General features: G+C 36.5%; 1 protein-coding gene across 1 annotated transcript in view; it reads right to left on the bottom strand.

The window, feature by feature from the left end:
- Window positions 1–254: 254 nt before the first annotated feature.
- LOC108494613 (RNA-directed DNA polymerase from mobile element jockey-like) overlaps window positions 255–27,065 on the bottom strand; it is a 47,331-nt gene continuing 20,520 nt past the window's right edge. The window contains 4 exon segments of the mRNA XM_017809359.1: window positions 255–339; window positions 8,158–8,506; window positions 8,509–8,912; window positions 8,914–9,282. Coding sequence (XP_017664848.1) covers window positions 255–339; window positions 8,158–8,506; window positions 8,509–8,912; window positions 8,914–9,282 — 1,207 coding nt within the window.

The raw sequence follows: 27,065 nt of genomic DNA, 5'->3' as shown, positions 1-27,065 counted from the left end.
GCAGAAAGAAACATTATGGGCTGTTAGCAGTATTTTTCTTGTTAATAGTCAAGACATTAATAATAAGACCTGTTGTCTTTAGGGAGAATTACGAATGCTTTTATAATCTCTTCACACACTGATAGGACAAACTGTGTCATCACTTTCATGAATATTGCATTAGACACCTAACGTCTTGGGATTTAATAAAAAAAATCACATGTGTCTCTAAAGGAATAGATCTGGAGAATGCAAACTTTGTCTGATCAGAGGCATCATGGTGGGTAATGCTGGTAGGTAAGCACTACAAGACTCCCAGGCTCATGCGGTAAATCTACTTTCAGGCTTGGGTAACAAAACCTGAAAGATAGATGAGAAGATTATAAAGACATAAAAGAAGAAGCAGCAAATGCGAATGGACAGAACATAAAAATATATTGTTGCATTTCTATTCTCCTCTTTTTATTTTCTTTAATCTAGGGCAGGGTTGTAACTCTCAAGGAAAAGTTAACAAAAAGAACCCCTGTTAACAGGTGAGAGTTCAGGTTATAAATAAAGGCTGTTGAGATGAAGTATGAGGAAACATACACTAGAAAGACTTAACAGCTGCTAGAATTCTACCCTAAAAGATGAATAATAAAGGCAAGGATTTTGAATAGTTTCCAGTTTTAAAGGAGAATTACAATTTTTTTAAATAACATTTCAAAATAAAAAGACCTCCAGGAACAGCTTGTATGTTTTCATTTCTCTTGTCTAAGTATTATAAAATATCCAATTAGTGATCTGAGTGTCATAAAGTCCCAAAGTCCTATACCAGAGTCACCACGGAGTATTCTGTATCAGTGTAGAATATGTAGAGTCTTCTATATTTTGAAGAAAATAATGGCTGCATCATTCCACAATGAGCAGGCAGATAAGGCTGCCAAGATTGGAATAGCCCAGGTAGACTTCAACTGGAAGCGGAAAGGTGAGCTATTTCTAGCCCAATGGGCACATGAAACATTAGGACATCTAGGAAGAGATGCAACATGCAGATGGACTTGGGATCGAGGGATGAACCTGAACATAGAGGCCATCACACAGGTTATTCATAAATGTGAAACGTGTGGCAATTAAGCGAGACATGCGAGTAAAATCTCCCTGGAATAGATGGTATTGGCTGGATTTCCAGTATAGTGAGGCCTGGCAAATTAACTATATTGGATCACTGCCATGAACACACCAAGGTAAGAGCCTTGACTCCTATTCCTAGTGCAAGCTGGGTATTTTGCCTTCTCTAGTGCATAGCAAGGCACACATTCCTGGAAAAATCTTATCCATTCTTTTTTTCTGTAAAAACAAATGAGAGCAAAAAAATCTCAAGTCATCACATGATTTAGACAAGTGTTCAGGTTCTAAAAAGGAAGCATGTCAATCTCGACAAAACTAGACAGAAGCCCAAAAATTAATAGAGGTATTGGTAAAAATTGTCCCAACACAAACAGATTAGTAATAATTGTAACTGTTTAGCCATATGAACAGCTGACCTTGTTTATATCGAATAAGTAAATTCTTGCCCCTTGAGAAGTACAAGAGAACTCCCGGGGATCTGCATTTGGACAAGATCTGCAAGACTTTGCTGATAATTATTTCTTTAATGCTTTGTGAATAGTGTACAATTTTTGACTCATTAGCAGATTAGAAAATGTGTTATGCCTATTTATTGTTTTTGTGTTCTTCATTCTTTTTTAATTACAGAAGTGGTAAACAGAACTACATAATATTGGAGAGTTTAAAAATATAGCACAACTTTCCACTGGATTTCACTGGAATTTTCCACCAGAGTAAAAAATCAAGATCTTAACACTTATGCTGGATTAGAATTTGTGATAAAACGAACTAGGACAACTATATTAGCAGTTTCTAAAATTGTGTCTTGACAGAACTAAAATTTTAAAGAACCTAAAGAGCTGAATGTTAGTCTATATAGATATATGTGTTAAAGGAAAAGACAGTTAATTAAAATCAATTGTCAGAACTCTGACTTAAGGTATGGTGACATTTTCAAATTCCAGAAATTTTTCTACTTAACTTCGCTGCATTTAGTTAGATAAATAAATACCCATGATATACTCCTATCTATAAGTGCTGTTAAAATCTATGAACTACAATAAATACCAATATGAATAAGCAATTAGTAAAGGCTGTAACCAAAAAAATCTATCCAACAACCAAGCAAGAGACTTATACACTATATTAATTCATTTTTTCCTGTTTTAAATACCTTCATTTTTTCCTATACTATAAATTTCTGTCAAAGGATATTTGTTGACTTTTGGCATAATTCTGTGTAAAATTCTGTTGGTCCTGTTTGTTTAACATGTATGATATTCTAGAAAGCTTATGTTGAAGGTGTTATACTTAGATTAAGAGCTGGATGTTGTGGATCAAAATGCGATTCACGTAAAAGTGATAGATGTATGATATACAGCTACATTATTCGAGAACTTCCAAAGCTCATGATAGCATATTTTAAATACTGATGCTACTTTACATGGAAATTGTATTTGCAATATACCGTCATTGGAGCTATCTCACAAAACTGTTTTGCGGATTATAAATTTGAAATCCATAGATTCCCTCAGACTCCAGTTCAGTAAGGACATGTCATTGACTTTTGTGGGAATGTTCATGCTTATATTTAGATATGATCTGTGAAACTGCTTATGCTTGCCTTTAGATGCATACCTAACTACATGGCCAAGTAAGAAGCACAAAGGACAAATAATGCACTTTGAGAATGATCTGTGAATAATACAGTGGAAGGACTCACACTGATTGTTATTTTTGGGATTAGGTTTCATCAATTTTTATGGGCAAGAGGGATCATAGTGTGAAAATGCATTGTTGTATAGCCTTTTTTTTTATTAATTAAGTTCAGACAAACCATCTGTTCTCTTGGCTTAAATACAAACCACATGTTCTCATATATTAATGATAGAGGAAATATGAGAGACTTAAATGTTCTTTTACTTTAAGAGTGAGTTACAATATCCCTGTTTTGTCAGGGATTATTATTTTAAATGCTTACTTTACATTATATTCCTCTTAAGAAATACAGTTCAGTCATTTAAATCACTGTAATATGAGCAACTCAGTCTTAGTGAGGTTTTATATTGCGTAAGCATAAAGAGTTTCAGTATTGGTAATCTCCTTGGACATTTTTTATTCAATTTTTTTATTCTTTCTATTTGATTGTTATGGTATTGTAAATTGAGTTGTCAGTGAGATTCCTGACGCAGTCCTGTAGTAGGTCTATGTCTTCATTTTATCATGCAAAAATAACAACAGAAAACAAGGTGGTGCTTAAGGGGGAAACAAGAAACCGCATCCATTCTTAAGTGAGAAAATATCAAAAGAGGAATTCTAACATTAATGTTTTACCATTTTACCGTAACCATGGATAAAACATAAGGTACAGAAAAATATTAGTTGTACTTTGCAGGAGTCACAAACATCTTTCAAGATACTTTACTGTATAATAAGATTGGTTGATACCTTTAAAAATTATATGGTTTGCTTACAATATAAAAAGCAGTGATTTGCATCTAAACAGATGTGCATGCATTGGTTAAGTTAGGCTACAATACCTATGGATGAATGTTTCTTGCTTGTCTACAGTGTATGAGGAAGCAATTTTAATAGGCAAAATTTGAAAAACATGGACCTGAAATGGCAGCATTTGTGGAACCACTGGGCATGAGAAATGCATGTATTGAGAATGAATTTAATTCTGCTAATCTCACATGACCATAACAATGACCATTTACACTTAAATGATACACTTCATCTAAAAAACAATTTAATTTAACTATTGCTGGTATGTTTTTTCACAGTTGTTCAAGCTGGTGAAAGCTATTCTCTTCCCTCACAGAAGCCACACCAAATAAATAATACTAATGTGATCCTGCAGTGCACCCTCAGTCATTAAAACATATTTAACATTTATTTAGTCATGTTTTTGTTCCTGACACAAGCTTGAATTCTGTGTTAGATTCTGTCCACTTTCTTTGCAGCCCTGGCAATGCACAGAGTAGATGAGGAGAAAATAGGATGTGTTTTTGACATCTCTCTATTCATAATTGATGAAATCTTAATTAGAGTCCCATAAAACAGGTGTACATGTAGTCTACTTTTTCCTAATAATAGTGGAAATCTGATGGATCATTATGATTGTAATCTCTCTTTTAACAGCAGTCAAAGTTTTCACTGAATTTCTACTCAGCATTTGCATCTTACTGCACTATTCCAAGTAAGTTTGATGTATAATCTACTTTATCCTTGATCAAATATTAAAAAGGTTCTGAAAAATGCATTAGTGTTATAGTCTTCCTTAAATCAAAAAGATAAGTCAATAATCATCATAAGCCACTGACATCAGAGAAGAACAGCTTCCAGGCTCTTTGTTTGAGATTTCCCATCAATAATATTGAATGTTTCTTTATTTATTAATTTCTGACTATCAGTCTGAAAGATACACTCACTTGTACTATTTTCCATGATGTACGTTGCTGTGGTGTCATTGTTCTGATATCTGAGACTTGAAAGAAAGATCCAGTGGGTAGTTCCAACTTTCCAAAAGGAGTTACTGGCATCATGTAGTGATGATAAAATTGCATTTGGAAGTAGCTACTATACATACAAAGCAGGCAATTTCATAATATTCCTACCTCAGCTCAAGTGTTATCACCTAACAAAGCACAGTGAAAGTGCTTTCTGTAGGCAATATGTGTTCTTTTGCAACATTGCTGTTATCAATGTTCTGCTGTCCCAGATCTCTGATGAAGCGCAGTTTTAAGAACATCTACCAAGTTGAAAAATGATGTGTCAATATCATCCACGTTCTGAATTTAAGGGGATTAGTTTTGAAAGGTCTAAGTCATAGCAAAACACATAGCAATTTAGAATCCAGACATTCATGTGGTCTAATCAGAGCCACTAAATTATTAGACATAGCAGTAGAAAGCTTTTGGAGCTATTTCATAGATTATAGCTTTTAGTCATATAGTAATTTCTAAATGGTAAGCAAACATGGTATCTTGCCAGACTGATCATTTAGACTACTCATGCATGGAATTACTATTAAAGTCAAAGGTAATCTTCCTGAATTGATTTACTAATGACTTCTGGGGTTGAGTCATTACTGGTTACGAATCAATAGATCTTTTTCTGAAAAGTGTATCTGATGAAGAAATATCTCGAAGGTTTTGGTGTTTGCCACTTTTGTCACAAAGAATTCTATGAAAATTTAGCAGGTGTAAGAGTACTTCAAAGAGAAACAGAGAAGTCAGTCTGCCATTCTTTTTAGTAGTAACTTGAGTAATGCTTATCTAAATCTTTCTATGCAAGTTCAATAAAATTTATCACATACTTATGCAATGACACATGTTCCAGAGACAAATTCAAGTAGGTTTTAACCACATTATTAACCCACTAAGTGCCCAAGCCCTGACTGAATTCTGCCATCATCCTGGAGACTTGGTAGTGAGGGCTCAAGGTCATCTGTAATAGAGCAGCTACCTGGCCTTGATGCTATTTGACACAGGGTTGTTAGAGGAGCCCAGAGGGGGGACTCGGGGCTCTTTCATTCAGGAGCTGCATTTATCCTGAGCCACTCAGCTGTGTTCCCTGTCTGAGTTACACTGCATCCATGACTCTGCTTGCCATCTGTGTACCTTGCTGATCTGGACCAGGACACTGACCTGCAGCATCCCCACTTGACTTCAGATCTGCATCATCATTGTGAATTTGCCTGGCAATCCCCAGCTAGATAGCTGACCCTGGATACTGCTCTGCTCCTCTTTTGTCTGGCTATTTTGCTGCTGTGCCCTTGTCAGTGAGATCACTGCTCTGCCTTCCTTGCTGCCACCCTTAGCTCCTAGTTTGCTTTCCCTTACAGATTAGAAAGCTTTCAGTGTTCCCTGATGTTAACTCCTGTATTATGTCCTAATAATTTAAGATCCTCAACAGAGAACAGTCCTGCAATTGCATATTTTATGTGTATGCACAGTAATGAAATGCTTGATGCTTTCTCTGAAGAAGTATCCTTTGCCTCTTCCTAGATTACAGACATCTAAAATACATCGCATGGAAGATTAAGCCTTTGACTTTTATAAGTATTACATGTATGAATACATGCAAAAGATATAGATTGTGAGAGAGAAATTCATGATCAATAAGGACGGCTTCAGTGTATAAGTGGAGATCTTGCATATGGAGGAAAGTTAAGAACAGAAGGATGGATTTTTCAATGTCCACTGCAGAGGTAAGAATAAAATCCAGATTTCATGGATGTCAGTCAAAGTCTGTGGTCATCATAGAGTCCAGTCCTACCTGTGATCTGCTTATTGCTCAGTTATATAGGCAGAATAATACCTTTTCAGGGTTGGCAAAAATAGTTGACCTTCTGAAGTACAAAAGATGAGGAAAGAAAACCAGTGTATTTCAGCTAACATGACTCCACTGCTGAAGTAAAGCCAGCTGGAGGTAAGAAAAACCATGCTGAAGACAGGGATGAGACAGTGATTGATAGCCTTGTTCGAGAGACAGATGAGATCAGTCTGAAAGTTTCTGGCACAAATTGTGTTTCCTGCTGTTCAGGCAACTTAATTTTATTTAAGTCCATTTATGCCAGCTGGGTGTATCTTATTCTCTTCCCCCTCCATGTGCTGTAGTTTCATTCTTTTTTCCTACATAGCACCTCTACTTTTAGTAAAAAAACATAATTAAAAGACAGTTATTCACTTAACACATCTAGCTGACATTGCTTTAGTTTTCCCTTTTGTGTGCTCAGTAAAGAAAGTACAGCTTTATATGCTCTTTATTATGGTTCTACCTGGAGTTCCGTGATTCAGATATAGGCCAGTGTCAGTTTATTGACACTGGCCTGTGAAATATTTCCTGTTCTGTTATCTTTCATTCTCTAGCTTTCAGGGTCTGCATTCCCTGTGACTCTGAAGTTATATATAAGGCAGCAGTGGGACTGCTGCCCCCCATGTGCTGTACAGTAATGCATCAAGTATGCCATCATTAAGATAAATTATGTCCTTTTGTGGACGTTTGAGTCTGTATTTTTCAGTAGAAAAAAACCAGCTGTGCTTGAACTAGAATTTAGGATGGCACTTAAATGTTAGAAATAAATTGATTATTTACCATTGTTATTGCAAGGGATTTAGGAGGATTCAAGTTTGTCTTTTGTATAATGTGGTATTTCTGTTGTAATACTGAAGCAGAAATAAAATGACAGAAAAAGAAACAAGAAAAATATTACAGAATAGCAACAATTTTTATATTTTTTTATAGTTCAGATTTGAACTGTAAAGTTACAACATGCTGGTAAATCCGCAAAATTCTATCAAATCTGCTATGTTTTGCTAAATGTCACTGGCCCTATATCTGAGCTGCAGAATATAAGTGCTGAAATTATTTTTCAGTGGCAATGGCAGGAAAAAAAAGTGAACAAAATTCATGCTGTCACCTACTTTTTAAACATGCAGATTTTTATGTACAGTATCTTACACTCTGCATATGCAATGAGATTACATGTCTCTGAGTAGGAAAGGACTAGAAAGATCCTTACAGGTTACATTTCTATGATATACTGAGTGTATGAAATATGATCAACTGCTTTTCATAGAATCATAGAATCATAGAATCATAGAATCAACCAGGTGGGAATGGACCTCTGAGATCAAGTCCAACCCTTGATCCACCACCACCGTGGTTACTAGACCACTGCACTAAGTGCCACATCCAGTCTCATCTCAAACACCTCCAGGGATGGAGAATCCACCGCTTCCCTGGGCAGCCCATTACAACGCCTGATTACCCTCTCTGTAAAGAATTTCTTCCTAATATCTAACCAAAACCTCCCCTGGCAGAGCTTAAGACCATGCCCTCTTGTCTTACTGATAACTGCCTGGGAGAAGAGACCAATCCCCACCTGGCTACAACCTCCTTTCAGGGAGTTGTAGAGAGCGATGAGGTCTCCCTTAAGTCTCCTGCAGGCTGAACAACCCCAGCTCCCTCAGCTTCTCCTCATAGGACTTGTGCTCCAGTCCCCTCACCAGCCTTGTTGCTCTTCTCTGGACCTGCTGCAGCACCTTCCTGAACTGAGGGGCCCAGAACTGGACAAAGTACTCAAGCTGTGGCCTCATCAGCACTGGGTACAAGGGAAGAATCACTTCCCTGGACCTGTTAGCCACACTGTTCCTGATCCAGGCCAGGATGCCATTGGCCTTCTTGGCCACCTGGGTACACTGCTGGCTCTTGTTCAGTTTCCTGTCAATCTGAACTCCCAGGTCCCTTTCTGTCTGGCTGCTCTCCAGCCACTCTGTGCCCAGCCTGTAGCGCTGCGTGAGGTTGTTGTGGCCAAAGTGCAGGACCTGGCATTTGGCCTTGTTTAACCTCATCCCGTTGGAATCAGCCCAACTCTCCAGTTTGTCCAGGTCCCTCTGCAGAGCCCTCCTGCCTTCCAGCTGATCGACACTCCCCCCAACTTAGTGTCATCTGCAAATTTGCTAATGATACACTCAATCCCCTCATCTAAATCATCAATAAAGATATTAAACAGGACTGGGCCCAACACTGATCCCTGGGGTACACCACTAGTGACCGGTCGCCAACTGGATGCAGCACCGTTCACCACCACTCTCTGGGTCTGGCCCTCCAGCCAGTTCCTAATCCAGCAGAGAGTGCCCCTGTCCAAGCCGTGGGCTGCCAGCTTTCTCAGGAGTGTGCTGTGGGAGACAGTGTCAAAGGCTTTGCTGAAGTCCAGGTAGACCACATCCACAGCCTTCCCCTCTTCCACCAGGCGGGTCACCTGGTCATAAAAGGAGATCAGGTTGGTCAGACAGGACCTGCCCTTCCTAAATCCATGCTGGCTGGGTCTAACCTCTTGTCCTCTGTAAGTGCTGTGTCATTGCACTTAGGATGATCTGCTCCATAGCCTTGCCAGGCACTGAGGTCAGGCTGACAGGTCTGTAGTTTCCTGGGTCCTCCTTGCAGTCCTTTTTGTGGATGGGCATGATATTCGCCAACTTCCAATCATCTGGGACCTCCCCAGTGAGCCAGGACTGTTGGTAGATGATGGAGAGAGGCTTGGTGAGCTCTTCCGCCAGCTCCCTCATCACCCTAGAGTGGATCCCCTCTGGTCCCATAGATTTGTGGAGATCCAAGTGGCTCAGCAGGTCACTAACTGTTTCATCCTGGATTACAGGAGGGCTATTCAGCTTCTTATCTCTGTCTACAAGCTCCAGAAGCCAGCTGTCCTCAGGAGAACCTGTCTTACTGTTGAAAACTGAGGTAAAGAAGGTGTTAAACACCTCAGCCTTTTCCTCATCTTTGATAACTCTATTCCCGCCCATGTCCAATAAAGAATGGAGGTTTTCCTTGTCCCTCCTTTTGCTATTGATGGATCTGCAGAAGGACGTTTTGCTATCCTTCACAGAAGTGGCAAGATTAAGTTCAAGTTGTTCCTTCATCTCTCTAATTTTCTTTCTACACGACCTAACTATATTCCTAAACTCTTCCTGAGTAGCCATACTTTTGAAAGCATACCAAAGAAATTTAAAAACCCAAAATCATATCTTCACTTCTTGGTGAGGGGCATCAGTGGCCGCAAAAATGGGTAGAAGTCTAGTCACTTACACTTGCCTCTGTCCAAGGGTATTTTGGCAAGGGAGGAAAGGGAAACAGGGAATGAGAGGAACGAATGCTTTCATTCCTTTTATTTCTCTCTACTCCTTAGGCCAGCAGCATGACTTACTTATTCATTAGTATCTCAAATAATGGAAAGAGTAAGGGATAAGTGCGATCAAACGAACAGGATCTCTAATCCACAGGTGACTACACATGATCAGGGTTTGCACGTGACTGCATTCCTGTCATAGCCGCTATGTGCTTTCATTGCCTTTTCACCTACAGTTAGAGCATACTCTAGAAGGAAGACAAGCTTCTGCTGAAGTTTTGGTACAAATGGAAAGTTAGAGCAATTTCAAAGTTAAAAATTCTCACTACAGAACATTATAGGGTTATTGGAAAAACACATTATGGAAGTAATACAAAAAAATCCCTGCTCCTTTCTCAGAGAACAATAAATAACACATGATTCAATAGGCTAGTCCTTTATTATATTATGAATCTGTGAGACATATTAGTTTTCCAGCACACATTAAAGTCTGTGTGTGATGTTTGTATTATGAAAGTCTGTCTGAAAAATATCTGAGTTACAAAGTCACAGTGCTAACTTTGATGATTATCTCTAGATGTTCTAAAATACATTTTATTCTACCTCAACCCCACTTTCCCATATTTTCTTTAAATTTCCTAATATTTTACTTGCTTCCTTTTAGATGAATTCTTTTCCCTGTCCATGCTAGCTTTTATTTTTTAACTGGAGGAATAAATTGAGATTTTTGTCAGAATCGAGGCACTTATTAAAGATTTCAACAGGTGTGTATTTTAACATCTCTTGAATAAAACCAGTGTTTATGCACTTCCTGTTCTAAGACTTCCAATTTACTTTATCATGTACCTAATAGCCACAGTAACATTTTGAAAACTTTGCTTATCTACCTAAGAGTTGAAATTAGTTAACTGAGAGGGCAAGAACTGATGCTTGTTGGACTCCTCAGAGAAGAAGGAGTCCCCACTTTTGTGTACATTTCAATTCATTGTTCCAAATTAAGTTACATGAGAGGTGAACTTTTCATTTCCATGAAAGTTTTCTGCTGACGTGTGATACAGTAACATATAAGTGGACTTGTCAAAGGGATCCTCTTATACTTCAAGAAATTCTGAGATGCAGTATCAGGAAGATCTATTTGATGATGCATTTAATGGTAACTTTGGAAATATATTTCTTGTTTGAAATAAAAAAACATATTTCTAAGAAAACTGCATTTTTGTACGGACCATTGTATTATACACAGTAATAATTTTCGTTTCCAAAGTAATGATTGTACATTGACAAGTATCGGTGTCCAAGAACAATTCTGTTTTTGTACAAGATATTATCTACTAAGAAAAATGTTTAAAAGCAGAACCAAGGACATTCTTTTCCTTAGATATAAAAATTGTTAGAGGGGCAGAACAAAAGGCTATAGGATTTTCCCATGTTCCGCCAGCTGCCACATTAAGAGAAATGAACCAGAAATTCTATGAAATACTGTCAGAAAGTAAAACTTAATTGGGTATAAAAACGCAAGCAAATATTATTATCTCTGACATGTTGAACAGTCTCAAAGAACAATGACTACTACTTATACAACCTAAAGAAAACTGAATAGAAGAACTGCAAAAATAGTTGTTTTCTCACATGGTAACTTGCTCTTGATGAATTTAAAGAGCATTACAAATTTATTGCAGTTGGAACTTGATGATATTTAAGGTCCATTCCAACCCAAGACATTGTACAATTCTGTGATTCTGTGATTCTATTACAGAGGTGTTCTTGCATTGCATTTGTGGGCCAATAAGAAAAATAAAAAATGTTTTAAATTCTATAGTTTGCACATTTTGTTTTTACAGTCTGCAGAAAACTCATAGGAAATGGTAGAAAATAGCCAATACATAAACAAAACTAAAGAGCACCACATGTCAAATGTGGCTTAGTAAATGAGCAGTTGCCTTGATCTGTTTATACTTCTCTGTGTGAGGGATATTTAGCATTTGTCACAATACTTTCTCAGTCCTAGAAACTTACAAGCAGCTTTCTATGAATGATTAAATAACTTTAGGAAAAGAATTTCTGCCTTTTAACATTAAACTAAATCCAGGCATGTTATATATGAGGATTGGAAGCTACACCCATAGAAGTAAATTAAATGTTCCTGAGACCATTTGTTAGCACTGAGGACAATTGGCATAAGACACTATACACACATGCCATCAACATGGAAAACAGATGGCTGAATGCAAATTATCTGCTAAGGACAGTCACCTTGCCACGCTGACTCCGGAGTGGTGCTGGTTTGGGAGAGTGTTAGCTTGTTAGGCTGTAGGACAGATTTAAGAGCTTCTCAATGAACACAGTGAAGTTCCAGTATTGCGATCTGCTTATTTCCTAGTTCAGGCAGGTGCAGAGCTCTTCTCCCCACCAGCGTCCCTTCTTCCAACTGTCATTAAGGGAGAAAGAGCAAGCACTTATTCTTACGATGTATCTAATGCAGTGTCTTTCACAGGCTGATGATGCCATTCCATTTCCAGAATGGAAATCTGCCCCTCAACAGGTAAAATTTACAGCAGAATCCAGAAGATTTTTTTCGAGTGACCTGAGTCATTGTAAGGCCTCCTAAAACTTGCAGTGCTAATCCTAAAATTACTAAACCCTTCTATAGGGTCTGATCTATCAAAGCACTTAAGCAGGGACATAAACTCCAGAAAAAAATAATTAAAAGAGTACTCTCATTCATTTAAAAAAAAAGGGTCCTTTTGGATGAGGGTCTTGAAGGCATATGCTTAGATGAACAGAGTAAGGCTTGCAGTGGGATTCTTAATTTAAACTTTCATTTGCGGGAGAGAATAATAATTTTAGCAAGCCTTTAACATGTTTTTTCCTACTAAGTTATAAATTATGCAGCGTATAAAGTCTTGATTCTGTTAGACAGAAAGTAACTGAATAAATAACTTATATCTTTCTTCAGTTCTCAGCATTCATGTAGCCTAAACTGTCTAATTATAAAAATTCTTTTACCCTCTTTGAAGTCATTGATAAAATATTCCTGCAAGATTTAGAAGAGGAAAAATATAAGGTTTTAATTTTTCAGCAGAAAAGACATTAATTTTCTCTAGGTACAATGACTGTAAAAATACAATTCTGTTTCATCTTTAATACAAGGTAAGGAAGTAGAAAGTGGATTTTGTCCCTTAGCAAAGAACCTACTAATAATTAAATTACTGTCTTCTTGAAGGTATCAATTTGCTGTTTATTAATGCCAACACATGTTTTCAGACTTATATGATGTACCATACCAGAAGGGAGTTAATATGATTATAATTTGAATTTCTGCTGAAACTCGTCATATTACATTACATGAAATGCAGGTGAAAAGCTTTATTTAGTCAGGTGACATGAGAAAATAACAACATCATCTACCCAAATCTTTTTACTTTGAAAAATTCATTAATTAATACTTGACACCTAAAAGAATAATTTCCATTTGGTGTGTGAAGAAGCCTTTTCCGTCCTGCCTTCCTCCAGAATCTTCCAATACGCTACTGTGTTTCTGTTGCTAGATGTAGAAAGGTTTGTGAGAGATGAAGACACCACGTAAAGGCACAATACCCCCTTTCCCTAAGCCCTCTAGTTTCAAGGGGAGCAAAGAGATTGTGGTGGGCCTTTTGTGGTAAAATTACAAGAAAGCTGAAGGTTTCCACTACATACCTTAGAGAATTGCATGTGTCACAGGTTTTCCATCAGGGTCTATCAGTTGCCCATTCTAAATTTTGACTCTATGTACAAGGACAATTCAGTGGTATATAGAAGTTTGTCAATGGAACCAGCTCCACTTCTTTACATTCTCTTCACACTGCCAGGTCACAGCTGAAAGAAAGCATATTAATAGAGTTTCAGAGATATTCATTGGCATCTCTTTTCCAAGGCAGAAGGATCTGCTAAGACATTCATATTCTCCAGAGCCCAGTGTGATTCCATGACGCTAGGGTAGACATCAGCAAAACAGAAGGAAAATTCTGGGCTTCTGTGTCTAGGAAAAGACATGTAGAGTAATGGGCACAAGAGGAGAAACATAGTGTATAAGAAATATTTAGAAACTTCTTCGTATTGAGTCTATACAAGTAAAAAAAACAACTTTTATTATTGTTCTTTTCAAATTAGTCTTTACAAATGTCTTTAGAATATTTTTCTTCACGGTATTTTAGTATTCTTATATAATTCATCAGCTACATCAATTTCTTTTTGTTTCATGGCTCACTCCTTACTTTTCTGAGCTCAAACCACCAGATAGCAGAAACCTGCATTGGAGATGAGGCCTTTTCATAGACTTAAGCTCCAGTGCCATGAGGTACCCATTTTTCTGCAACATTTAGAGTTTTGAAATCAAATAAGCTGAAGTTTCCCTGAAACATTCCTCAGAAAAAACTTGTTGTTTATAATGGAAAATGCATCTCTGTATGTCTTCTGTGGTGCATTTTAGACTTTCCCAAAAAATTCTTTAGCAGAAGAAATTTAACTATTTCATGGAATGATATTTTGATATTGTATACATTATAATTGAACAAGGAGAGCATAGAAATAGTTTTAGAAACCATATTAACCACATGTCAATGTAAAAGAAAACCGAATTTGTTTTAACCACATTCTTTCTTGATGTGAAAAAAGCACAAGTTAAAACTTCCGTGGCCACAAGTATGCACTCTTAAGTTCTTGAAAAAGGAAAGTATGAACAGTCATGATCTTCCTTACAAAACTGCAGATAGAAAAATTCTTTCTTATAACATATGAAGCAGTTCTAGATTACAAAAAAAAAAAAGAAAAAAAAAGAAAAAACCAACAAACCAAAAAACTACTTGGAATGGAGAAGATAGAACTCTTAAGAGTCAGGTTTGTTCATTTGTAGAAGATGTCCTACTACATATATGTCATGATTTTAACCATTTTTAATGCTATGTAATCTACATTACTTCCCTCATAGTAGTGACAAGCTAGGTTATTTATTGTCTTTACTCTGACAGCAAAGACAGATTGGCTAACTTCATCCCATTTCATATTTTATATGAAATGTGAATTTCGCATTTACATTTTATGCTGCATTGCCAATAAATTTGGCTTTACACTTTGGATAAAATGAGGTACAAAATCCCACAGCAACTCAGAGATATTTTTTACAGAAATACATACAGTCTTTTTTTTCCAGAAGTTTTACTAAAAAAAAAATTCAGATTAGTACTGATGCCTTGAGGTGTCACCATTTTATTTGCAGTTCTAGTTTCATACAGAACTAGATTTTTCTTTTATTATTACAACACCAACATATTTTTATTTTACTTTTATAAAACTGCTTAGAGTCACAGTAATGTACTGACTGCAGTTGCTAAAGATGGTGCAGTATCTGTCTCTAAATCAGAGAACTACTAACACTGATTTGTTCCAACTTCTTCCACAATCTGTCAAGTTCTTTAATAACACACACATTAAATATTTTGAGCTATTTTACTAAGCTGTTATGGAAAAAAAAAATCCCAGATCCTGTCATATTCTCTAAATTTTGCAGCTATTGTGTAAGAAAATGGAGAAGTTCTGGTAGGGAAAGTAGAGAAAGACTGCACAATTAATCCTCCAAAACCTGAAATTGTTTAGATAAACAGAACAGAACACACCAAAGTAAATGTACAAAAGATAGATGAAAAGTTACTCAACTTGTTTTAAAATGCTACTTATTTTAAAAGAATACTGCATCAGTAAACTAGCTCCTGCCTTTAACAATACTCATGTAAAGGAACCATATTTCAGAAAGCACTGGCTTATCAGTAAATGTATACAGATGGTCCTTCTATTTAGCATCAATTCTTTCACTGACTCCCCAAACACCCTGAGGAAACTGCATTTAGCAAGATCTCCTCAGATATCTTTAGCAAGCAGAGCACTACCCATCAGTATCAGAATCACAGTCCTCTCTTTCATATCATATTTTGATCACATCCCGTAATCTGACCTGTCACAGGCGCCAGCCAAGTGGAAATGACAGTGAATGACAGTAACAGACCAAATAAGATGGCTGCCAGGAGTGCAGAGACCCAGGGACCTCAATCAACTGAACCACAAACCCATTAAATGATTTAATTTTGTGTATCCAACTGTGGGACAATGTTTACAGCAAGAGAGTGAAATATACACATAAAAAATAAAAGGATGTATAGAAACAAACAGATTGAGAAATAAAAGTACTCCGAGGAGAAGGTAATCTTACATGCTTGATTGTTCCTTTTTTTGGAAAATGCTGCAAGCTTTACATGCACATAGAATAAACTATTCTATAATACTACCTTAGATTTTAGGACATGATTCACTAATGAAATCAGTTTTGACTGGTAATGCGGAAAGGTAAAAAGGCACCATGTTCCATGAAAATAGGCTAGTCAACTTCATTTTTGTTTCAAGTCTTTTTCCAATCACTTTCATTTTCTGGTTGGCACTGCAGTGGCTGAAATGCAGAAAGAACATATTTTAATTTGAATTAAAGGTACAGTTTTGTTCATGTATACTTATTTGTTCCAGGGTAGCCTTGCATCTCAAATGAAACCTTGAAAGAAGAACTGGTGTAAAAAAAATATGGTATATTATCCTACATATGCTTTTAGATATGTAGAACTTCAAATTTTCTTTTCATCCTCTCTATCAATGGCTAGTTTGGCTCACATTATACTAATAATTTCAAATGCATTTAAATGCAGTTTAAAAAACATGAAGTCCCAGGATATGCCTACACTGTGCTTTCTGAGCATCTCATAAGGAGGTGAGGTAAAGATCTGTTGTCTCTCCCTTTGTTCTGTCAATAACATGGTTTAGATATGTGATGAATTTGGGCATTAACTCGTGGCAAAGTAAGCTGTTAAGTATCAATTATGATTAGGCACTATTCATTCAACCACATAATCTGTGTGTAGCTGAGAAAATCCCCCCCATAGAACATACATAAGAATTAGAAAAGATATTTTACTCTTTTGGTTGGTTTTTATGGATTTTTTTGTCTTGGTGGGGTATGCTTTGCATGTGTTTGTTTGTTTTTAATATATAGTATCTGCCTAGTAAGCACGATTTTTACTTTAACTAATAACAGTCAGATGTGCCTAGTTGAAAAGAGTCAGCATGTTACTCCTTTATAATTCTTTTGATTATAGGAAAACCCAGATCATATACACCTGTAGTGTAGCTGTAATGCAACCAATAGGACTCTATAGAGTGTTCCAGACAACAGAATATTTTAAGGCTAGAGACACCAATTAGGTGATGCTTGAATAAAGCCTCTGTAAAACTATAAAACTGTGTAATCACATGTGCTTTTGCTAATAAGCAGTACCTTCCTGCCAGTGTAAACTCAAAACTATGTTAGAACATTAAATTCACTAGTTTGAATAACAAAGGTAGGGAATTTTGTCCAAGGATCTCTGCCTTCAGGCAAGAAACTTGAAGGGAATGAATTTATTTCTACCAGTTCTTTCTTCTAAACCATTTCATTCTATGGGAAGGTTTCAATTTTTGCCGAGCAACTAAAAGAACCCAAAAACCATACCCCTATAGGAAAAATAGCATTTCGTTTTGAATTGATCAAACTCATAACTGTTAGTAAAAGACCTCTGTCAGACTTTACCTTTTGGAAGACATTGCATGTCACTGATATGTCAAATAGCATTCTGTGCTGCATTTTCATAATACAGTATCATTTTCATCAATTTCGAAATCTTAGTTAACTAAGTCAAAAGATAAATTTTCTAATAGATACATTTCTAATGTTTTGAATGCAGGGCAAAACCAGCCTTCTGGGTACATTTTACTGGATTCAAGAAGGTGCTGCATGAATATTAGTCTATGTTCATTTGGAGGCTTCACATGAGCACCAGAATATGCTTTGAGGAGTAAAGATGCAAAATATAGTACACTATTACTTGTAATTGAACAACATTTATTTGGTCATTTTTATGCAGCCATGGCCTTTTCCTCAACCCTTACTGCTGGAATGGCAGACTGCCATTCCAGCAGTACTAAAAGGCAACTGAACCCTGAACAATTCTCACAGTGCTGTGGGTACATCACACAGTTCTGTAACTTGAAATGGGACATGAAGATCACAGACAGGAAGCATGCTGGGTTTTAGCTCGATCATTGGTATAACCTCTTGTGTTAACAGAAACAAAAGAATGTAGGAGCATAAGGGATTTTTTTTTCCTCATGTATTCTAGCTGTTCAGTGTAGCTGAATATACTGCCTCATATACATTTTTAATTTATCTGAGTATATGCAGCTGCACACAGATATTCATTATTTTATCCTCACTGAAATCTTTCTCTTGTCTAAAGGAAAGCTTTGTATTTTTTTCTAGGGGAAGAAAAAAAAGAAGGAAAAACTACCAAGATAAACTGAGATTTTTTACAAAATAATTTTATGGAAATTTGTTACTCATTTCTCAAAGAAAATATGGAAATATTAATTATGATGGCTAATTCATGAAAAGCTGACAAAACTACTCAGTCTTATAGCAGAAGAACTGCAACTACTTCTGTTTTAGTTGCTTCTAGTTTGTTGCAAATACTGCCCTATTTCAACAAGCCATGTGGAGTGTATCATTAGATGCAGAAACACTTCTGTTCAGAGACTTTTCTTATGCAATACCAGATTTGTCTGTGTGTTTTCCTTTTTGTGGAACTATAAATTGTGTCCTCAGAATGACCATTTACACTTTGATGCATACTAATCAATGTAAACATGTAATTTTATAATTAATTCTGAACTAATTAACGGTAATTAGGTATGTCTGTCAAAAATACCAGCAGTCATTTAGAATGTATTACTTGTCAGTCAAATATGTTTTAAATAATTTTTAATATAAATTCTGACTCCAATTAACAGAACATCAGAAGCTTTCTACTATTTTCATGGATGTTATTCTAATATGCAAGGAAGGGACTATATGCATATTTATGTAAGAATATTTCCAACTGTGTTGCTAATATTATAGCAGCTTGAATAAAGAAAAGTACATTATCCTCATGTAGCTAAATCATAAAGAGTTGAACTAGAAATATAGTAGCCAGTGAGGGAAACAGAGATATCACTCACTTTATTAATGCCTAAATCAGAATTAGAAAAGAGAATTTAATTTTCCCTTCTTTTTTACAACTCTTAATGATACTACTGGTTCTGTGTCTTATAAATCATTGGCTAATAGTATCTTAAAATTAGAGTTTTTCTAGCTGGCATAAATTTTCAGGTCCAAAGGGAGCAATGGAGTTGTACGTCGGTTGGGCTTCAAAGCATATTTTTCCAAGCTGTTATAGATATCAGGCTCAGAATTTGATCCATTCCATACTGAGGTTAGAGATGAAGCTCCATTAGAATTATGAATAAATGAGAAATACCTCAGGGAATGACTAAGCATGTACAGTTATTCTAGATTCGCACTGGCCCTTGTATTCCTGCATAGATAGATACTGTCAGCTAATATTCTGACTACACATTAATAATATAACAAATAAATAAATACAATCAATTTTTTTGAGGACAGGAATTCTAAGGAAGTGAATCCATTTCCAAGGAGCAGTAGCACAGATATGGGACAGGAGGCCATAGAAACCATTCTAACATGAAGTGACTTAATGACAGTCACCCACCATTCCCTTTCATTGATTTCTTTCAATAAGATTCTGTGAACAAAGAAAAGAGACTAAGAAGCAGTTCCTGGGTCCAGAATCCATGCTCTAAATGGGATAGAAATTGAATGGATTGAAGATGGGTCAAATTTAAGGTAAAAACATTGCTATTTCATGGTTGCAACAGCAAATTTTGCATAGTTACAAACACTTAAGCGTAGAGCTGGTAAAATCAAAAGAAGTAAATCCGAAGAAGCAGATTAAGTCTCTCTCCATATTGGGCTTTTTGAAAGTGAACCTATGGCCAACTCTGTAGGTAAGACCAGACTATATTCTCCAGCACAAGCAAATTATTTTGTAGTTGAGAATGCACTTTTTTCTGGATGTCTCCTCTCCCACATTCATTTCAGCATTTTTTATGAAGTGAGAATTATCTGGTTGCTGATGGTTAAGTCATTAATGAACATTAGGTTAGTAGATAAATCAGGAAGACAATCCCCTTTCAGAGGAGATAAAACAGTGACTTCATGGGTAAACAGATTTGAAAGGCTTCTTCCTGAGATCATGACAGGGTGATATTACCTGTCAAAGCAGAATTATGATTTTTTGTCTGTTTTTTATTATCTTTTCCTGTAAAAACGGAATCTCTTGGGTTATGGTTCCATCTCTACAGAGGAGTCTACAACACTCTAGAGATTTAGGTGGAATTAAATATTTAGTTGCTAGGTTTATCATAAAGCACAAGAGCAAATTAACACACCATCCTCTAATTTCAACGCTGATGTGAAATGCCAGTGTTTCTCTTCAGGAATCTGCTATCAGAAACATGTCCATAAAAATGTGAAATCAGATCCTCAAAGCTGAACATTACCGTGGAATATAATTGGAAAAAGCTGTATAGATTCTGGGAGAAACATATTTCCAGAAGTAAAAAATAAATTTTATTGAAATATTTAAATATTTTTTACTGCAGATTCATGCTAAAAGACTGACTCTTTAAAAGGACATTCTTAAACCCCTTCTTCATTCTTTTTCCAAGTTTTGAATGAAATTTTTGTTTGAATATTAAAGCAAATTGAAAGAAATATCTCAGGGAAGAATAAATAAATAAACAATAAAAAAATAAAAACATTTCCTCATAGCATACAGTCCTCTAGGAAAAAAAAAATAAAATAGAAAAAAAAATGTGTCAACCTGCCTTTTTTTTTTTTTTAAACCTACTTCATGAACTTACTGGAAAAGCAATAATAAATCCTTAGAAAATAAGTCAGTACAACAATGTGAAAAAAAAGAAGCCAGGACACATACATGGTTATCATAAGATGTTAGGTTTTTCATGGATTTCTTTCACACAAAATACCTGGAGTTTAGAGCTTGCAAATGATAATATCTTAGGGCTTTAACTTGCATTTACTTAGCACAGAGTTGTCATAGTTTAAGATGGTGTTTCATGAATGGATTGTTACTATTTTTCTCCCTTTTCTATATCCTCATGGTAATAAAAAGGGTAAGTGAAACACATGTTCAAAGAAGTATGTGAACTAGAGAGGGTCATCTTAAGCTACCGATCTCCTTGGCCAAAAAAGAGAGGAGCATTAATTAACACTACTTTGCAGGAGTGCTCATCTTCAGTACAGAACATTTTCCTAGTGCATTTTCTGAGTTCTGCTTCATTTCTTGCTATTGATTAAAGAAAAATAAGTCTACATCTTCGAGCTAAAAATTATAATGCAATAAGCTAATAAATGTAGTGCCTATGAGTTTTTAACAGAACAACTGAATATCTAAACAATTGTTTCTAGGTGAAATGAAGAGATTAGACACATATTCCATCTGCAATGTATCAATGCTGCTATGGTGGTAATAGCTGTTTTGAAGTCACTGCTTAGTGACTGCTTCTCATAGTCTTTGTTTCAGTAAATTTTGAGTATCATTGTACACTGTGGCACTGAGATGTTTGGCTTAGAACCAGCACAGTCCTAATGGAAAATCTGCTTTTCTCACTTTCTGCCTTAGCTTAGGAGAAGAACATGGATCAGTCTGTGCTCCAAAGTGTGGAGAGTGGAGCCCCTGTTACATTGCTGAATGGAACAGATTTTCTTCTTTCGTTCTTCTTAGCCCAGTGCTGGAGACTACACAAAGGATAAGAAATATTACTAACGAAAGAAACTCTGCAGACTGTTAACTGACATGACCAATGAGGAAAAAAATGAATGGTGTGCAGGAAACAGTAACAAATGACAGCTAAGCATGTCTCCTCACTCAGGCAGTGCTGTGTCAGAGATCGATGAGCTGCCTACTGGAGAGAGGGCACAAATCTGCAATGTAGTGCAGTGTGGAGGTGGGACTCTCTAAGGAGAGAGGTTAAAGCTGGGTTAATTGTGCCTGCCTCTGAGAAGAATCAGCAAGTGTGGGTACAGCATGAACCTAGTAGAGCTTAATGCTTTCAGCTCAGGAGCTAACAGGTAAAGCTAAGTTAAGGTATCACTGCACACTGCGGTGTTCACAGCGTTACCACCTTCTCACAGTCTCAGTCTGCTTTCTCTGACTAGAAGCTCTTAAAGCTAAAGGTCTGAGCCACAGATCCTTCCCTGTGGATGAGAATGATGGGGACAACATTAGAACTGTTTTCCCCTCTCTGTACTCAGTTGCATCTTAGTTCCATCTTTCTGCTATTTTCCTATTGTGCAATTACATATTGTGTAAGGAAATGGGTGTGGACAAGGGGATTGATTGGACCCACAATGAATTGGTGGACGACACCAAGTTGGGTGTTGATTTGCTGAAGGTTAGGAAGGCTCTGCAGAGGGATCTGGGCAGGCTGGATTGAATGGATGAGGCCAATTGTAGGAGTTAAACAAGGTGAAGTTCCAGGTCCTGCACTTCAGTCCCTGTACTTCAGTGTAACAGGCTGAGGGCAGGGTGCCTGGAAAGCTGCCCAGTGGAAAAGGACCTGGGGTACTGGTCAACAGCCAGCTGAATGTGAGTCAGCAGTGTGCCCAGGTGGCCAAGAAAGCCAATAGCATCCTGACCCAGATCAGAAGTCGTGGCCAGGAGGACTACGGCAGTGATTGTCCCTCTGTACTCAGCACTGGTGAGTCCATACCTCAAGTACTGTGTCCTGTTCTGGGTCCCTCACTTCAAGAAAGATATTTGTGGTGCTGGAGGGTGTCCAGAGAAGGGCAATCAGACTGATGAAGAGTCTGGACAGTGAATCATATGAGAAGCAGCTAAGGGAGCTGAGTTTGTTTAGCCTGGAGAAAAGAAGGCTGAGAGGAGACCTTATTGCTTTCTACAAATACTAGAAAGGAGGTTGGAGCAAGGCGGGGGTCAGCCTCTTCTCCGAGGCAACTAGCTACAGGACAAGAGGAAATGCCCTCAAGCTATGCCAGATTCAAATTTGACATCAGGGGGAACTTCTTCTCTGAAAAGGTTGACAAACATTGGAACAGGTTGCCCAGGGAAGTAGTGGAGTCACCATCCCTGGAAGTGTTCAAGAAACAACTGAACATGGCACTTGATGCCATGGTTTACTTGTAGGGCAGTGTTCAGTCAAAGGTTGAACTCAATAGTCTTGGAGTTGTTCTCCAATCTTAATATTTCTATGATTCTGTGAAATTATTCTGAACAGTCAATGAGCTATTATTTCCTATTAAACATATCTAAGGAAGTAGTGATAGTATTTGTACTTTCCATAATGATAATTTCAGACCAAAGGTCTGCATCTGAATCAAGATACAGATTTGGTATTCTGTGTAAATTTATCTTGCATAGATATTAGTGAGATCACTTAAATACGGAGCCAAACAATACTTTCTTAATCTCTCTCCTCAGACAAACTACAGATCCAATACCAAAGCATTTTTGGTCCCCTCTTGCTTCTGAGCACCTTGCCTGTGAAACTTAAGGTACCTAGGGTGAAAAGAGACAAAGAGTAGGTGACAATTTATGCAATAGAGAATTTTCTGTTTGTATATCTTTTCATGGCTGTGATTCCCATTTTCTTTATTCCATATTATATTCTAACAGGTTTACCTTCAATGTACAAAACATTTTGGTTAAGTGCAGGGTAAACCACCGAGGAAGTCTAACTTCCTTTGAACTCTTTCTGGAGCCAAATGCTTAAGCTTAATTATAAATTGCTATCCTCTTTATTTCCATTTAAAATTCTCCAACTATTCTAATTAGGCTTCCCTGAAGGTCAGAGAACATTAACAATCTGGGCACAGTCTGGTTTTTTGAAGTGCTCGGAAGTCTACTGTTAGTGCTATTTGAGGAAACATAAGAGAAAACCAGCTGCCCTGGCTAGCATAGAATAATTAATAATAATAGCTATGTAGTGGTGACATATCCAGGTTAATTGCATACTAATTAAAGGCTATAGTAAAGCAAATTACTGTTTGCATTTGAAATAATGGCTTTTGGCCACAGTAACTCACAGAAATGTGCTGTATCCTCTTGACAAGATCTCAAATGGGAATGAAATTAATTTGAGACATGTACACATCATCTAGTTTGAGAAGTCAAAAGTTTTGAGAAGCTATCTGCAATGAGACAGCGATAGTCATTAATGAAGAAGAGTTTGATATGAGCTGAAGTTAAGTTCTGAAAGACTGAACAGAGACAGGGGCTGGCAGAACTGGGAGTCAATCAAAAGATAATTAACAGAGAGTGCAGAGTATGAGGAGTTATTCAGCATGAAAAATAAAATCTTTAGTTAGGGGCAAACAGGGAAGAAGTCAGGAGGGGGGTCCCACTGTCAGCTATTTATGGATGGTTTAGGAAGGAAATTAAGGAACTTGTCATTTGGGGGATGACTGGCTGAAAACAGAGTGCTGGCTGGGTAAGCACCCTATAAGAACTTTGTGCTGTTTGGAAAACTACTTTGAGGCTTTACCTGAGGGGTTTTTTAGTGTGCTGTGAGTGAGATGAAGCAAACAGGATAACAGGCTATTTCTGGAGAGGAAGAACTTCTGATACACCGAGTAATCAAAAGCTAAACTTAACTTCTTATGTTAGTACAATTGAGGAAATAGTGAAGATGTCCAGAAAGACAACACGTGGTCAGGTACTTCTAAAAACATAGACTAATCATAAGTTACCATCCTGGATTTCTCCCATGTCTGATTCTTATTAGACTTTGGCCACATCCAAGTGATACCCACTCCTTTGATGAGAAGGCACAAAGGAATATAGGAATGGAGACAAAAGAAGAAAGAATTGGGATTATAACTAGTGATTAGTTTCAAGTAGGGTTGAAATTCAGAGAGGTTTGGATTATATGTGGTTTTATTTACAGAATAATTCAATAAAGAAATATAGAGTTTAAAATAAAATAAAAAAGCAGTGAAATGAAAGAATAACCTAATTAAAAAAAGAGGAATTATTATAAAATTATACTCATTTTTTCTCAGTTTTAGCCTACAGGCTCTCTGACATGCCTCAAGGACCAAATCACTCCCCCAGAACCTTGCTAGACTATATAGTCATGTAGCTCCTCTGTTGTAATTAAAGCAGGAATGAGAATTCCCTTTAAAATAGTAAAGGATGTCAGAGAGGATTTTCCTGGAATGCCTTATCCTGGAAAAGATATCAATATCCCTTCATTGTGGATACAGATAGCATGAGAGGGAGTTGACTCTCTCCTTTATAATTCTAAAATTCTAACTTATTTTCCTTTGTACATGACTACAGCTCTTAGAAATCACATGTATATGGGGGATTTAATACTAAAAAAAAAAAAAAAGAATCTGTATATTGAATATTTCCTTATATGCATTTTGCTATTTGATTTAATGAAGAATATGATAAATAAAACCATTTTAAATTATTCTGTTCTACTTCAGAATAAGCAAAGTAATACCCAAGTGATTAGGACTTTGTGGATATTCTAACTAATGTATCATCTGGAATAAAAATTGTGGCTAGTTTTCTAATTACTTCTGATTGAGCAAAATGCTTAATCCAAATCAAGTTTTGTGAGGATCTTCCATTAATCTTGTTTCTGTAGCCAAAACTAATGTAAACTTTAAATCTAAATGTGTTTATACTTGTTAATAAGGAAAAGAGAAACTGCATTACAGTCATTAGAGTTTCAGAAGATTTGGCCATATGAAATTGTTTAGTCAAAAATGGTCTTTAAAACGGTCTTTTTAGCCTGAAAAATAAGCTATATTACCTTATCAAGGGGCTAGACCTGCTGCTGATGTTAGTTGACGTTGTAAATGGTCTTCAACACTGTAACGATGATGGATATAAATTGAAAATTTGATCTAAACAAAAGCAAAATAATAAATACATCATGTGTCTTATGTATGTATGTTTAGCTTGTAAAACTCTATAGCCTGTAAAACTCAACTGCAGCTTTTACCACTGTTTCATTATGGTCTTTTATTTTTCCTAGAATAAAATGAAGCGACTGAAGAATTCTTGCTCTTGTAGTTGAGCTTCTGAAAAGAATCTTTAAAATCATTAATAACAGGATATTCGTTTCCTTCAGCAGCTTAAGTGAATTCAAACTATGGGGCAAGAATTTAAGAAAAGAAAGATATTTCATCTACTTTGAAATCAATTTGCAAATCTCAGAAAGCTTAAATAGGCAGGAGAAGCTAATGGGCTGAAACTTTGCAGGACCTGAGATAGATAAATGACCTACAGCCTACAAAGCCACTCATTTTCTAATATACACAGGGACAAAAGATTAGGATATAAGTGGAAAGCTTATTTAAGCAGAAGGAAATAGTATGGTTTTGCTGTTCAAGGCCTTTCAGGAACATTTTTCAGAGGAATAAGCTGTTCACAAAATGAAAAAAAAAGGAAAAAAAAAGAGAGAAATGTGAAACCCACTGAGGCAAATGATGATGAGTAATAAGTTGTTGCCAAGACTGAGAAACTCCTTTTACAGGACAGGAAGCTAGATCATCAAAGTCCATCTCCTGGCCCTGTACATAGGGTAAAACAACAATAATATCCATCTACCTCCAAAATTTCAGAACAGTTAAAAAGTCATATTAAAAGTAAGGATTTACAAGTCTGGAGACATGCACTGTGCCCTCTTCTCTGCCCCTTCTCCCTCAGAGAAAAAGAGTCTCAAAATCAGAATCTCGAAAATACTTTAAAGGGTGAGTTTAGCAACAGTTTTCATTTTGTCTAACAAACAGAGCACTAATAAAGAGATACGAGCTCAGAACTATTTATATTGAAACTGACACTGTAGTGTGAACAAAGTCCTACTCATGGCAGTGAAGCAATACTACCTTTATAAGTGACATGGGAAAAGTAGAAGGGCCAGCTATCCTGACTATTCTGAAGCACCTTGTTAAGCACAGGGACAATGAAAAATCTAAATTTCTAACCAAAATAGTGAGTCTGAAATCCTTAGAATCTTTAAATTTGGGGGAAATAACTCAGTAAGTTAGTGTCAGTTGTTGTTATAAAAGAATATTTTGCAACAAACAAGATAAAAAAACCCCCCTGGATTTTCCTGAGGATGTAGAAAATCTGTCAAGACATTATAAAAGCAAGCTATCAACAGAAGATCATGCCAGAAGTATAAACACTGGTGTTAATGATAATGTTTGACATATGCAATATGGGGCAGTTTTATAAATTGACGAATAAATGGACTGATGACCAGTGAAGAGTTTCCTCCAGTATAGTACAAAACCAGAAGCTGGTCAAAATGCAAGTTATTTCAGAAGAAAAATAATAAAACAGTACTT

This window comes from Lepidothrix coronata, unplaced genomic scaffold (assembly GCF_001604755.1).
Source record: "Lepidothrix coronata isolate B3197 unplaced genomic scaffold, Lepidothrix_coronata-1.0 Scaffold26, whole genome shotgun sequence".
Classification (NCBI taxonomy): Eukaryota; Metazoa; Chordata; class Aves; order Passeriformes; family Pipridae; genus Lepidothrix; species Lepidothrix coronata.
This window is presented reverse-complemented; position numbering and strand designations above follow the sequence as displayed.